Below are 15046 nucleotides of genomic sequence, written 5' to 3'. Positions count from 1 at the left end.
CCTTCCCCCCAAGTCCTAATCCAACTAGGAAAAAGGAGGGGAGTCCTACTCCCGGTGAGAGTAGGACTCCTCCTGTGCGCCTCCTCCTATGGCCGGCCGCACCCCCCCTTGCTCCTTTATATACGGGGGCAGGGGCACCCCATAGACACAACAATTGATCATTGATCTCTTAGCCGTGTGCGGTGCCCCCCTCCACCATAGTCCACCTCGATAATACTGTAGCGGTGCTTAGGCGAAGCCCTGCGTCGGTAGAGCATCAACATCGTCACCACGCCGTCGTGCTGACGGAACTCTCCCTCAACACTCGGCTGGATCGGAGTTCGAGGGACGTCATCAGGCTGAACGTGTGCTGAACTCAGAGCTGCCGTACGTTCGGTACTTGATCGGTCGGATCGTGAAGACGTACGACTACATCAACCGCGTCGTGCTAACGCTTCCACTTTCGGTCTACGAGGGTACATGGACAACACTCTCCCCTCTCGTTGCTATGCATCACCATGATCTTGCGTGTGCGTAGGAATTTTTTTGAAATTACTACGTTCCCCAATAGTGGCATCCAAGCCAGGTTTTATGCGTTGATGTTATATGCACGAGTAGAACACAAGTGAGTTGTGGGCGATATAAGTCATACTGCTTACCAGCATGTCATACTTTGGTTCGGCGGTATTGTTGAATGAAGCGGCCTAGACCGACATTACGCGTACGCTTACGCGAGACTGGTTCTACCGACGTGCTTTGCACACATGTGGCTGGCGGGTGTCAGTTTCTCCAACTTTAGTTGAACCGAGTGTGGCTACGCCCGGTCCTTGCGAAGGTTAAAACAGCACCAACTTGACAAACTATCGTTGTGGTTTTTTGATGCGTAGGTAAGAACGGTTCTTGCTAAGCCCGTAGCAGCCACGTAAAACATGCAACAACAAAGTAGAGGACGTCTAACTTGTTTTTGCAGGGCATGTTGTGATGTGATATGGTCAAGACATGATGCTAAATTTTATTGTATGAGATGATCATGTTTTGTAACCGAGTTATCGGCAACTGGCAGGAGCCATATGGTTGTCGCTTTATTGTATGCAATGCAATCGCCCTGTAATGCTTTACTTTATCACTAAGCGGTAGCGATAGTCGTGGAAGCGTAAGATTGGCGAGACGACAACGATGCTACAATGGAGATCAAGGTGTCGCACCGGTGACGATGGTGATCATGACGGTGCTTCGGAGATGGAGATCACAAGCACAAGATGATGATGGCCATATCATATCAATTATATCGATTGCATGTGATGTTTATCTTTTATGCATCTTATCTTGCTTTGATTGACGGTAGCATTATAAGATGATCTCTCACTAAATTTCAAGATAAAAGTGTTCTCCCTGAGTATCCACCGTTGCCAAAGTTCGTTGTGCCCAAACACCACGTGATAATCGGGTGTGATAAGCTCTACGTCCATCTACAACGGGTGCAAGCCAGTTTTGCACACGCAGAATACTCAGGTTAAACTTGACGAGCCTAGCATATGCAGATATGGCCTCGGAACACTGAGACCGAAAGGTCGAGCGTGAATCATATAGTAGATATGATCAACATAGTGATGTTCACCATTGAAAGCTACTCCATTTCACGTGATGATCGGTTATGGTTTAGTTGATTTGGATCACGTGATCACTTAGAGGATTAGAGGGATGTTTTTCTAAGTGGGAGTTCTTAAGTAATATGATTAATTGAACTTAAATTTATCATGAACTTAGTACCTGATAGTATCTTGCTTGTCTATGTTTGATTGTAGATAGATGGCCCGTGCTGTTGTTCCGTTGAATTTTAATGCGTTCCTTGAGAAAGCAAAGTTGAAAGATGATGGTAGAAATTACACAGACTGGGTCTGTAACTTGAGGATTATCCTCATTGCTGCCCAGAAGAATTATGTCCTGGAAGCACCGCTGAGTGCCAGGCCTACTGCTGATGCAACTAACGACGTTAAGAACGTCTAGCAGAGCAAAGCTGATGACTACTCGATAGTTCAGTGTGCCATGCTTTACGGCTTAGAACCGGGACTTCAATGACGTTTTGAACGTCATGGAGCATATGAGATGTTCCAGGAGTTGAAATTAATATTTCAAGCAAATTCCCGGATTGAGAGATATGAAGTCTCCAATAAGTTCTACAGCTGCAAGATGGAGGAGAATAGTTCTGTTAGTGAACATATACTCCGAATGTCTGGGTACCATAATCACTTGACTCGGCTGGGAGTTAATCTTCCGGTTGATAGTGTCATTGACAGAGTTCTTCAATCACTGCCACCAAGCTACAAGAGCTTCGGGATGAACTATAATATGCAAGGGATGAATAAGACAATTCCCGAGCTCTTCGCAATGCTAAAGGCTGCGGAGGTAGAAATCAAGAAGGAGCATCAAGTGTTGATGGTCAACAAGACCACTAGTTTCAAGGAAAAGGGTAAAGGGAAGAAGAAGGGGAACTTCAATAAGAACAGCAAGCAAGTTGCTTCTCAGGAGAAGAAACCCAAGTCTGGACCTAAGCCTGAAACTGAGTGCTTCTACTGCAAGCAGACTGGTCACTGGAAGCGGAACTGCCCCAAGTATTTGGCGGATAAGAAGGATAGCAAGGTGAACAAAGGTATATGTGATATACATGTTATTGATGTGTACCTTACTAGAGCTCGCAGTAGCACCTGGGTATTTGATAATGGTTCTGTTACTAATATTTTCAACTCGAAACAGGGACTACGGATTAAGCGAACACTGGCAAAGGACGAGGTGACGATGCGCGTGGGAAATGGTTCCAAAGTCGATGTGATCGCGGTCGGCACACTACCTCTACATCTACCTTCGGGATTAGTATTAGACCTAAATAATTGTTATTTGGTGCCAGCGTTGAGCATGAACATTATATCTGGATCTTGTTTGATGCGAGACTGTAATTCATTTAAATCAGAGAATAATGGTTGTTCTATTTATATGAGTAATATCTTTTATGGTCATGCACCCTTGATGAGTGGTCTATTTTTGATAAATCTCGATAGTAGTGATACACATATTCATAATGTTGAAGCCAAAAGATGCAGAGTTGATAATGATAGTGCAACTTATTTGTGGCATTGCCGTTTAGGTCATATCGGTGTAAAGCGCATGAAGAAACTCCATACTGATGGACTTTTGGAACCACTTGATTATGAATCACTTGGTACTTGCGAACCATGCCTCATGGGCAAGATGACTAAAACGCCGTTCTCCGGAACTATGGATAGAGCAACAGATTTGTTGGAAATCATACATACAGATGTATGTGGTCCGATGAATGTTGAGGCTCGTGGCGGATATCGTTATTTTCTCACCTTCACAGATGATTTAAGCAGATATGGGTATATCTACTTGATGAAGCATAAGTCTGAAACATTTGAAAAGTTCAAAGAATTTCAGAGTGAAGTTGAAAATCATCGTAACAAGAAAATAAAGTTTCTACGATATGATCGTGGAGGAGAACATTTGAGTTACGAGTTTGGTCTACATTTGAAACAATGCGGAATAGTTTCGCAACTCACGCCACCCGGAACACCACAGCGTAATGGTGTGTCCGAACGTCGTAATCATACTTTACTAGATATGGTGCGATCTATGATGTCTCTTACATATTTACCGCTATCATTTTGGGGTTATGCTTTAGAGACGTCCGCATTCACATTAAATAGGGCACCATCGAAATCTGTCGAGACGACGCCTTATGAACTATGGTTTGGCAAGAAACCGAAGTTGTCGTTTCTGAAAGTTTGGGGCTGCAATGCTTATGTGAAAAAGCTTCAACCTGATAAGCTCAGACCCAAATTGGAGAAATGTGTCTTCATAGGATACCCAAGGGAGACTGTTGGATACACCTTCTATCACAGATCCGAAGGCAAGACATTCGTTGCTAAGAATGGATCCTTTCTAGAGAAGGAGTTTCTCTCGAAAGAAGTAAGTGGGAGGAAAGTAGAACTTGATGAGGTAACTGTACCTGCTCCCTTATTGAAAAGTAGTACATCACAGAAATCGGTTTCTGTGACACCTACACCAACTAGTGAGGAAGTTAATGATGATGATCATGGAATTTCAGATCAAGTTGCTACTGATCCTCGTAGATCAACCAGAGTAAGATCCGCACCAGAGTGGTACGGTAATCCTGTTTTGAAAGTTATGCTACTAGATCATGATGAACCTACGAACTATGAAGAAGCGATGGTGAGCCCAGATTCCGCAAAATGACTTGAAGCCATGAAATCTGAGATGGGATCCATGTATGAGAACAAAGTGTGGACTTTGGTTGACTTGCCCGTTGATTGGCAAGCAATTGAGAATAAGTGGATCTTCAAGAAGAAGACTGACGCTGACGGTAATGTTACTATCTACAAAGCTCGACTTGTTGCGAAAGGTTTTCGACAAGTTCAAGGGATTGACTACGATGTGACCTTCTCACCCGTAGCGATGCTTAAGTCTGTCCGAATCATGTTAGCAATTGCCACATTTTATGATTATGAAATATGGTAGATGGATGTCAAAACTGCATTCTTGAATGGATTTCTGGAAGAAGAGTTGTATATGATGCAACTGGAAGGTTTTGTCGATCCAAAGGGAGCTAACAAAGTGTGCAAGCTCCAGCGATCCATTTATGGACTGGTGCAAGCATCTCGGAGTTGGAATATACGCTTTGATAGTGTGATCAAAGCATATGGTTTTATATAGACTTTTAGAGAAGTCTGTATTTACAAGAAAGTGAGTGGGAGCTCTATAGCATTTCTAATATTATATGTGGGTGACATACTGTTGATTGGAAATAATACATAATTTCTAGATAGCATAAAAGGATAGTTGGATAAGAATTTTTCAATGAAAGACCTCGGTGAAGATGCTTACATATTGGGCATTAAGATCTATAGAGATAGATCAAGACGCTTAATTAGACTTTCACAAAGCACATACGTTGATAAAGTTTTGAAAAAGTTCAAAATGGATCAGTCAAAGAAAGGGTTCTTGCCTGTATTACAAGGTGTGAAGTTCAGTCAGACTCAATGCCCGACCACTGCAGAAGATAGAGAGAAAATAAAAGTCATTCCCTATGCCTTAGCCATAGATTCTATCATGTATGCAATGTTGTGTACCAGACTTGATGTGTGCCTTGCTATAAGTTTAGCAGGGAGGTACCAAAGTAATCCAGGAGTGGATCACTTGACAACGGTCAAGAACATCCTGAAATACCTGAAAAGGACTAAGGATATGTTTCTCGTTTATGGAGACAAAGAACTTGTCGTGAATGGTTACGTCGATGCAAGCTTTGACACTGATTTGAATGACTCTAAGTCATAAACCGGATACGTATTTATATTGACTGGTGGAGCTGTCAGTTGGTGCAGTTCTAAACAAAACGTCGTGGCGGGATCTACGTGTGAAGCGGAGTACATAGCTACTTCGAAAGCAGCAAATGGAGGAATCTGTATGAAGGAGTTCATATCCGATCTAGGTGTAATACCTAGTGCATCGGGTCCAATGAAAATCTTTCGTGACAATTCTGAAGCAACTGCCTTGGCAAAGGAATCCAGATTTCACAAGAGAACCAAACACGTCAAGAGACGCTTCAATTCCATCCGCGATCAAGTCAAGGAGGGAGACATAAAGATTTACAAGATACATACGGATCTGAATGTTGCAGACCCGTTGACTAAGCCTCTTCCACGAGAAAAACATGATCAGCACCAAGACTCCATGTGTGTTAGAATCATTACTATAATTTATAGAGGACCAAAGAGAGAGGCAAAAATGAAACCGATATGAAAATGAAAAGACCAATGTACCCATCCAAAATTAACTTGCGGGTGGCAAGACTAATGAACCCATCCAAACTGACATGCTAGTGGAAAGACCAATCTCCCCGTCCGGCGTCATGGTGGCCCTGAAACATGGTTCAATCTTAATGAGCAACATTTGGACCAATTTACAAAAGAATTCAATTGACAACTTGTGGTATGAACCATATGTTCAAATAGAGTTTCAGTATAAACATAATTGAATTGGACTTGGAAAAGTCAATATCGGGCCAAACGGAATAAAGGTAAATCTTCATTTTGGAAGCATGGATCGGAAGAAATTATTAATTCAAATGACAATTTGAACTGGATTCCAAAACCCCAGCCATGAAAATGCAAAATGGCTGCCATGGCAGTATTCTTGAAACCTTTGCCATGACAGAAAAAATGGTTGCCATGGCAGGGTCGAATGCCCAGCCGGGCACATGCATAGGGCCGACTGGACGGCGCCTAGCCGAAAGGGCACACTCAGACCCAAAGGCCGGGCATGCATCTCCCAGACCCTGAGCCGGACAAACAGGCAGGCCGGACTCGCACGCACAAAGCAGCTCGACATGGGCCCATAGGTGGGTCCGACTGACCCATCTGGCGCTCCTGTCATGATCGGACCAGCCCGCCACGGGGCGAGGACACCACCAGGGGGCCGGGGGCCTGATGAGATCATCGTGTGTGGCTGCGGACGCGACAAAGGCCGTCAAATGACGGTGGCCCCGAGTAGTTGGGCGGAGCACCCATCATTGACACTCCAATTGTGTCACCCGGGCACGTGTTGTGCGGGCAGATCGGACGGCGCAGAGCCGCCTCGAGAGGCTCCCGCCGCAAGCCACCCAGCAGTGGATGACCTGGAGGCTCTCTTCGCCCTCGAAGAGCCCCACGAGGCGGGTACTCCACATCTTTTATCTGTACTTCTAATGGAGCAGTTGGTAGCCTGGTACGGTTTATTTTTGTTCGGTTTTTTTCGTCCCACCACCAACCACCCTTACCATGCTGGTTTCTTATCTATCGGTTTATTTATTTTTCTTCACTCTTTTATTGCAAATCAGCACTTTCCTGACATACAAAAGATTACGGATCTAACTTTCCTAATTTATCCAAATCAACCGATCCTTCCATTAATGCAATTTGTTTTAGGAAACAAATAACAGATTTTCAGTAAACAAATAATCTATACCAATATAAAAAGACCCAAGGGGGCAGATCCAAGTAATCTCGGCCATCAAATCATGCCAATCCAACGACCTAAACTGCTTCAATATCGAGCGCTCAACACATTTAACATGCAGTTAATTTCATGCCAAATATAATGCTAATCACATAATAACACACAAATAATACCCTAATTAATATCCGCATGAACTTAATATACTTCTAAATTAACATGCATTGCACGTACACATTGACTAGTAGGAGTAATATCAAGGAATGTTTTTGTGCTTAAATGTGCAAATTCGCATTTTTGTATATGTGTGTGTGGTTCAGGTGGAAAAATTGTAGTTTGTCTAAAATACTTACGTGATTAATATGTTATATTCTACTTGTGTATTTCTAGAAAAATGGTCACGCTTTTTATTCTTAAGTAATAAATGAATGACAAAAAGTCATGTCTCCATACCGTTTTGGGAGCTCGCCTATCCTGCTCAAATTTTGGGCAGTTAAAAGTTTTAGCGGGGAGGATTATAGGTGGCTTTAACTCAAGAAAAAAAGATGGTCGCCAAACATCTAAACCAAAAACAAGACAAATTAAGCAGGAAAAAAAAACAAGACAAAACTATACTTGAATATTTAACACTGGATTTTAAGGCTGGACATGCATAAATTGGTTACTCCTGCAGAATTCTCAAGGAAACTAAACTTAGCATAGCTTTACAGCTTCCAGCTAAATTTCCAAACGAGAATGCTCTCCAAGATGTATCAAAGATACACCTGTGAGTACTGGACAACTGATATGGAGATGGGCTACACTTTTACTTGTCACTTGAGAAGATGGCATGACAAGAGATTGATTACACTACTATAAATCTATCTCTATGGTTGAAACAGATAGCTCATCAGCAAACTGGAAAGCATATATAATAACCGCATATGCATCTACCATTTCCTAATAACCAGAAAATACATCCTTGAACTGGAGCATGAACAATCAATACAGATTCATGGGCAATCAATATACTAGAGACTTGATCGAAACGATGAGTCGACGCCATTTCTGTGCTTTTCTGTCTTGCTGGTCAATCTCTCAGTCTTTCTTGAGGAGATCATAGAACACCACAGGTTTCCTGTGGTTCTTGCTGCAGGCTTCCTGCAGCCAACGTAAAGCCACGGGATGTTTCAGTGATCAGTATATGAAAATCTATTTTTGTCGAAACAACGGATGGAATGCAGAGATTTCGTAGTGAACGGTTATTTTTTTTCAGGATTTGGAAGAAAAAAAGGCGCAAGGATTCCGCATTTAGTTGTTTCTTTGGACAAAAAGTTGAATCTTGCCTGCATTGCGAATGCGATGTGGAGCAGAGTCGCCTCGGACCACGGCCTGCCAATGAACTGAAGACCTATGGGCAGCCCGCCCTTATCTTGCCCAACCTGGCATGTTAACTTGTTATCGCAATGTGTAGATTCTTTTCTTTTCTGAAGAAGGTAGAACATGTTTAGATATCTGTTACCATGACTGTTATCGCCGGCAAACCAAGGAAGTTCCCTGCTATCGAGTACCGAATCAACGCGGCTTTGATTGGAGAAAACAGAGCACCAAGTTAGGAATTAGATCGTTGCAAAAAACAAGGAAATTAGGACGGACACATGGTGGTAGACATGCAGCTTCTGGAACTGTTTGCTGAATTCTGGTTTCTAGTAGCTACCTCCGTTAATGTAGTCGAGTTCACCACTGTTTAGCGCGTCATCTTGTAATGTGTAGGCAGTCACGCTGCACAAGGGGTTGATAATCTATGATGAACTGTACTAGATTTTGTTGTGGGTATTGCAGGAGTGGTGAACTGAAAGTAAATACCCGGTCATTGGTGAGACGATGACATCTGCTGTCTTGAAGATCTCTTTGTGAAAGAACATCTGACGATTCCTGAAAAATCCCGTGGCCAGATATCAGATTATACCAACCATCAATAAATAGTAACAGAGCATTCAATGTTACTACAGCGATTTAAATATCTGCGCACTATCCCAAGAAGGTAATACTGCTATATATTTACTAAAAAAGACAATCTTGCAAAATGATAGCGCACCGGAGTCGTTGTGAGTTGAGGTAAGCTCTGCTGCTGAATGACCCGTAGACAGCCAGCGCGACTCTCACGTCCCACCCGATCTCGGACCTCTTCCTGGCATAATTCACCCGGCATGCCAAGTCAGTTCAGCCACAAGTTGTACGCATTTCAAATGCAAACAAGAATAATAGCAGTAAGTAATTTCAGTTGCTTACAGTTTGTCGAGATACTTTGCAAGTGAAGCAGTGCATTCTGATCCGATCGTCACGTAGTGTGCGAGCCGCATTTCCTCGATCTCCGGGACCGTCACATCCAGAGTCTTGCAGCCAAGAAATAATCACAAGAACAACTCAAAAATCCCCTACTACAACCGGCAAACTTGGGGATCATGGGAGTTCTTGAGAGAAATGCCACCGCAGGATCTTAACAATTCCTTACCTCCCAGCCGTATTGTGCGCGCAGTGTCTGAAGAGCTTTGTCACAGCAGGTTCTGATGTCCTCGGAACTGTCGTTAAACCACTATAAACAAAAGTTATTTTAGTGTTAATTAGCTCAGTGTGAGTTCAAGAAGCTTAAATAACAAATCTGCTTGACGGGAACCACCAGATACCTTTCCATATTTTGCTAGCCTGACGTTGCTAATTGAGGGTGTCGACGTCAGCATAGGCAGATTCAGCTCAGGCTGCAAGACAGGGGCTTGTCAGTAATTCAAAAAATTTACTGAACGATGAATGCTGCGGAGGTAAATATAGGGACTTGAAGTAGCAAGAGCCGTTTGATTTACCCTCAAGTAAGATGGTTGGGACTGATCAACAATGGCCGAGTAACTGAAATTGACAGAACAAGACATTTAATTGATCAGCAAGATTGATATCAGCAGTTTGTGTGACAAAAAAGAGAGTTGTCACTGACGCTACGACGGCGTCCTCCACTGTTCCTGCCAAGATACCCGCCATCCCGACCGTCCAATTCAGTGGAAGAACTCTGGAAAATATTTCCAGCCGTGCACAGATCAGTGTCGTCTAGGTTTCAAAATGTCGTTTTGAAATGATGATTTTACGACGATGATGGTAGATACCCGGCGTTGGAGAGGCGTCCGGCGGTGGGCTTGAAGCCGACCACGCCACACAGTGCTGCCGGCATCCGGACAGAGCCTCCTCCGTCGACGCCGAGCGCGACGGGGCAGAGGCCAGCACAGACCACGGCGGCCGAGCCGCTGGAGGAGCCCCCAGCCACCTTGCCGACGTTGTACGGGTTCCTCGCCGATCTGCACCCATGAACGCCGTCAGTACGCGCACGAGGCATGGGGGTTAGGAGACATGACTCGTGGGGATGGCGTGCAACAACGTACCCGTGGTGTGGGTTGATGCCGCTGGTGCCGGCGCCGAGCTCGTGCATGTTGGTCTTGCCGGCGAGGACGGCGCCGCACGCGCGCAGCTGCGCCACGCACGCCGCGTCCGCCTCGCACGGCCGCGCCTTCCCCAGCCACCGCGTCCCGCCTGCACATGCATTCAAACCGTCATCGTTGTTGCTTTCACAAAGAAGAAAAACATCGACAGAGCCTGAAACGAAATCATGCAGCAAAGTTATTAAGGTGTGCTGTGCCATCGATGCCGTTACCTGTGGTGGGGTAGGGCAAGCAGTCGATCTCGTCTTTCACCGCCACCAGCACGCCGTCCATCACTGACAGCGGTGTCCCTGCATGCGGTTCAGGTACAAAAAACGGAAACTGTGAAAATCTGACAAGTGAGTGAAAACCTAAAGGATATGCATGTCCATTAATCTCAAAAACGATAACCAGTCCGGCAGATAGAGAGCCAAATATCTGGGAGCACACAAAAAGATACACCCAGTCCAAACAGGGGCATAACAGCAGATGAATTACCAGATAGTGAGAACAAACCCACCACCCTAACTGTAATTTTACTGTTCTAATTTAAAAACTGTAATTTACTGACAAACACACTGGATATAAGTACGCCAATGTAATGCGTGTATGTGCAAAGCATGTTTTGACTAGTGCATAATTTTCTTCTCAGTTAACGGAGATCAGGATCTGTTCTGCATTTTCACGCACACAGGGTCTTTCTTTCCTCCCTCCATATGCACGAGGCTACATGACCTAACACGAAATCTGAGATCTCTAGACATAACTCCTGCTGAAGCACTGATTGAGCTGCAATCACATGCGCTAACAACTAACATATTGGTTGCGTAATAAATGTTGAGATCTTCAGGACACGGGTAAAGCAATCATCGCACAAATCCCAACTCGTTGCTGGTAATACTACTAGTAGTGCAACACAGAATAGCCTGTCGAAATGAGGAGAATTTAGTACAAATTTGAAGAGGGGTGGTCCAAGCTAGATGAAAATGTCTTTTTTCCACGAGGTGTCGAACTCTACCACCATGTCTAACTCAACTCAGTATGTTCAAAATCCTCTAAAATTCCAGCCCATCAAAAACTACATATGTTCCCTGTCACACTTAAGCAATCAATCATTTCCCACTGTGCAAAACAGAATAAAAATCCCCCGGAATGCGACATTTGCCATGCTAAAGCTGTAGCCACTCACAACCTCTCTTTGTCTCCTAGACAACGACATGTAACCAATAAGTAACATTTATTCGACCAGCTCCCTTCCCTCGCCGTTCCATTTCCTCTAGGATCAATTAATTTAATTATGGAATAAGTTTTCTCAACTAATAGGATGGATAAGTTATGTGTTACCAGAGGTCAAAACTGAAAAACTCAGCAACTTGTTGGTCAGGTTCTGGTTGTGATGTGTTCTTGGATGGGGTGTATGTCTATGTATTGCTTGGTTGGTACCAAATGGGTGCCCAGTTTGGTTGGTGATGGGTTCATGTCAAAGCAAAAAAAGAGGGTAAGAACCAAGAGAGAAAGGGAAAGGTGATTTGTTGGTTGAGAACAGTTCACAGTTCATCCCTAGCTCTCTTGGTTCTTGGTTGAGGTAATTTATTGGATGAGTAAATGGTATTTTGTTTCTGCCATCATGCTCTGTTTTCTATGCTTCCGTTTGCGCCATCGTGCTCTGTTTGATCTGATATATAATTTGACGATGTGCCGTGTGAAAATATAAAATGCGGGTTAGATTTTTACCTGTCTGGTATCTGAGGGTGGACTCCTCGGCCTGCTTCAAGACGTCCTCAGGGTTGCAGCTGATGAAGAAGGCCATGTTCATGGTAGGGCCTGAGGACTCCTTCACTGCGGCCAGGAACCTCTTGGCCACCTACAAAACACTGTGCCCTTGCTCATCCACCATAATTCACATACCAGCAGCCATACATCATGCAGTAATTAAGAGAGTGCAGGCCCAGACTTGCATGGCCCCTCTACAGTTCACTAGCCAAGGACAGTACATTTTATGAGGAACGAATTACTGTTAATACTAGGACTTTACTGCTGCCAATATGTCGTTTTTTATTTATTTACGTTTGTGTCGAACATGTTCGTAGCTACGCAGAGGCCGGGTGTCGCTCAATGTGATTGTATTGGGTGGACGCTACATTTTGAGTTAATAAAAGCGCTGTTTAACAGAAAATGAGGAACGAATTACTGTGTGAACCTTACACCTGCTGTCAACAGCAATGCATGCAGACCTAGAACTAGAACGGACCTGGACAGGAGTGGTCTCCCCCGAGCTGTAGGCCCTGGAGAAGTCCATGATCGTCCAGCGTTTCAGGCTGGACTGCGGCGCGTCGGCGGCGAGCGTCGACTCGAGGCGCGTGGGGAGGCAGTCGACGGCCTCCCGGACGCGCTCCGCCGGCGACAGGCCGGGCTTGGTCAGGCTGACGTTCTGCTCCGGGGTGTCTGCATTGCGGCAACAGCAGCAAACGGTTTTTCTGAATCAGAATCAATCAAGATGAAACTTCGGTGCTGACAGACACTGATCAAGGAAGGAATTTGGTGTTTGTCAGAGTGCAGTGCAGCAGGGGGAGAACCTTCCCAGCGGTGGGTCGAGGTAAACAGTGGCGGCTCAGGGATCTCGGCTTCGGAGACAAGCTGCGAACAGAGCAGAGCAGAGCAAAGCGTCAGAACAGAAGCAGAGCATTTCAGCAAAAAGTAAAAACACCACAGAAGAGTGAATTGTCTGTTGTAAAATAACTGTGCCCAGGGATTGTTCTGGTGAAACAGTACTGATCAGTGCTTACGGCTGAACAACATCATCATCCACATGCATGTGGACGTGAGAATTACTGTAGAATTGTGAGGCTCAGGCATAAAAAAAAACGCTCATCACAAGTGAAGTGCATGCACCTTGTTGATGAGATTGTCCTTCTTGAGGATGTAGAGCAAGACCCAGCCGACTATTGGCATCTCGAGGACCCACACGAAGATCTTCACCAGAAGGCCGGCGACCCGCGGAGCTGGTCAACGGAATTCAGAATTCAGAATTCAGCAGCAAGAAGAGAAGAGGATGAGCAATCCCATTAGAATTGGGGGGCCGAGCCGAACCTTTGACATTGGGGCTGATGTAGAGCTCGCCGCTGCCGGGGCCGAGGTCGACCTCCGGCGCCGGCCGGTACACCTTGGCCGAGGAGCCGAAGAGGCCCATGGCAGCAGCGGCGTCTGAGTCCCGAGGAGCCCAAGAAAGATGAAAAGGACAAGAGCGCGCGGTGTCCCGAGAAAGATAGAATTGGCGGTTATATACTGGCGGGCGCCGATGAGGAGGAGGAGGTGGACGACGACGACGACAACGAGGAGGGGGAGGGTGGGAGAGAGGGAGAGAGGTGGTTTATTATTTACCGGAGGACAAAAAGGTGAGCGATGGCGGATTGATTGAAAACTTCTAGACGACTGAGTGAAAGCGAGCCCTCCTTTTCTGGGTAGGGGCGCCGGGCACGGGTGACGGGTCTGGGCGGGCGGGGACCCGGTTTGCTCGGTGACCGGAGGCCGGAGGCCGGGTGGTTGGAGGCTGGAGCATGGCTCCTGCGGCGGCGCCGGCGGTTCTGGGTCGGGTCAGAGTAGGAGGGGTAGGAGGAGGACATGGCCCTGTGGTGTGAAGTCGGACCGGGTTTGCTGCTACGGCCCGACCCGATATCTGAATTGTCGCGCACCCCTCTTACTTTTCCTCTTGTTGGAGATTTGGCGGGGACGAAAACGGTTGCGTGGTTCCCAACGGTAACTTCCGGCGAGGCCAAGAGATGCGTTGCCTTGTGGATCACCATCAACCTCCTAAGCTTGATTTAAATATTTTTAACCTTATGTTGTTTTCTTAACCCTGCTGGTAGCATCACTCTTTCTTGCAGATGTAGTACAAAAATGTGTTAACGAAATAATAAACCTCTCGACGAACTTCAAGGAATGAACTCAATTTTGATGTCACTTCAGACGCCAGAAATAAATAATAATAACAATAATATCTTACCAGGGTTATGAGATTTTTTATAACTAATTCCAAAGTCGAGTTAGGCACCAAGGAACTAATAATAATAATTTATCAACGCGAGAATTTTCAGAACCACGCACTTTTTTCATATAAAGAAAGAACTGCGTCGCTTTAGATGACAAGTACATCAAAATTATAACGACCCGTGATAAAAATTTAGCCACACGTATGCACAAGACGGACATATGCTTGGCCGATACGATCACGACCTTTGGTCTGGAACTGTATTCGCTTAATTGGCACAGCAGTTTCCAAGGCCTCGTTTTATCTACGTGTTCCGTCTAAGAATTGCGTCATGCTCTGCTGTCAAATCTATCTGTCAACTGTACTCGGCGCAAATAAATACATAGCGCTCCGAAAGGGACTGGCCTTTTTCTTTCCTTTAATTCCTTCTTGCACCCAGTTGATGTTTGGTGAATCTAGTTATACATAATTTTTCAAAAATTATATTCATCACAAGCTTTTTTTTCTCTCTGAAAATAGTAGATCCTACAAGTTCTTGGGGTTCAAATCAACATCTGACTAAATGAATATCTGAATCAAGGATTTGTAAGTTCATCTCATATTTTGAGTC

At 45.0% G+C, this 15046-nt stretch overlaps 1 protein-coding gene across 1 annotated transcript; it reads right to left on the bottom strand.

Annotated features, from left to right (window-relative positions):
• Window positions 1-7680: 7680 nt before the first annotated feature.
• On the bottom strand, window positions 7681-13820 carry LOC119293171 (fatty acid amide hydrolase-like). Its single transcript, XM_037571727.1, has 19 exons — window positions 13539-13820; window positions 13341-13450; window positions 13025-13085; window positions 12700-12893; window positions 12183-12312; window positions 10682-10759; window positions 10413-10560; window positions 10140-10328; window positions 9974-10045; window positions 9846-9888; window positions 9672-9743; window positions 9500-9580; window positions 9277-9380; window positions 9083-9175; window positions 8851-8919; window positions 8702-8766; window positions 8507-8568; window positions 8331-8426; window positions 7681-8145 (listed from the first exon to the last, which is right to left on the bottom strand). The coding sequence occupies exons 1-19, from the start codon at window positions 13636-13638 to the stop codon at window positions 8083-8085; spliced, it is 1830 nt and encodes a 609-aa protein (XP_037427624.1). The 5' UTR covers window positions 13639-13820; the 3' UTR covers window positions 7681-8082.
• Window positions 13821-15046: the final 1226 nt, after the last annotated feature.

Source organism: Triticum dicoccoides, chromosome 1A (assembly GCF_002162155.2).
Source record: "Triticum dicoccoides isolate Atlit2015 ecotype Zavitan chromosome 1A, WEW_v2.0, whole genome shotgun sequence".
In the NCBI taxonomy this organism is placed as follows: Eukaryota; Viridiplantae; Streptophyta; class Magnoliopsida; order Poales; family Poaceae; genus Triticum; species Triticum dicoccoides.
This window is presented reverse-complemented; position numbering and strand designations above follow the sequence as displayed.

What these genes read in the sequence shown, in the direction of transcription:
- LOC119293171 (XM_037571727.1), bottom strand. Translation starts at nt 13,638, where the DNA reads ATGGGCCTCTTCGGCTCCTCGGCCAAGGTGTACCGGCCGGCGCCGGAG. An exon ending in GGACGCCTCTCCAACGCCGG is followed by an intron (nt 10,046 to 10,139) that starts GTATCTACCATC and finishes AATATTTTCCAG; the next exon opens with AGTTCTTCCACTGAATTGGA. An exon ending in ACTCGACTACATTAACGGAG is followed by an intron (nt 8,569 to 8,701) that starts GTAGCTACTAGA and finishes CTCCAATCAAAG; the next exon opens with CCGCGTTGATTCGGTACTCG.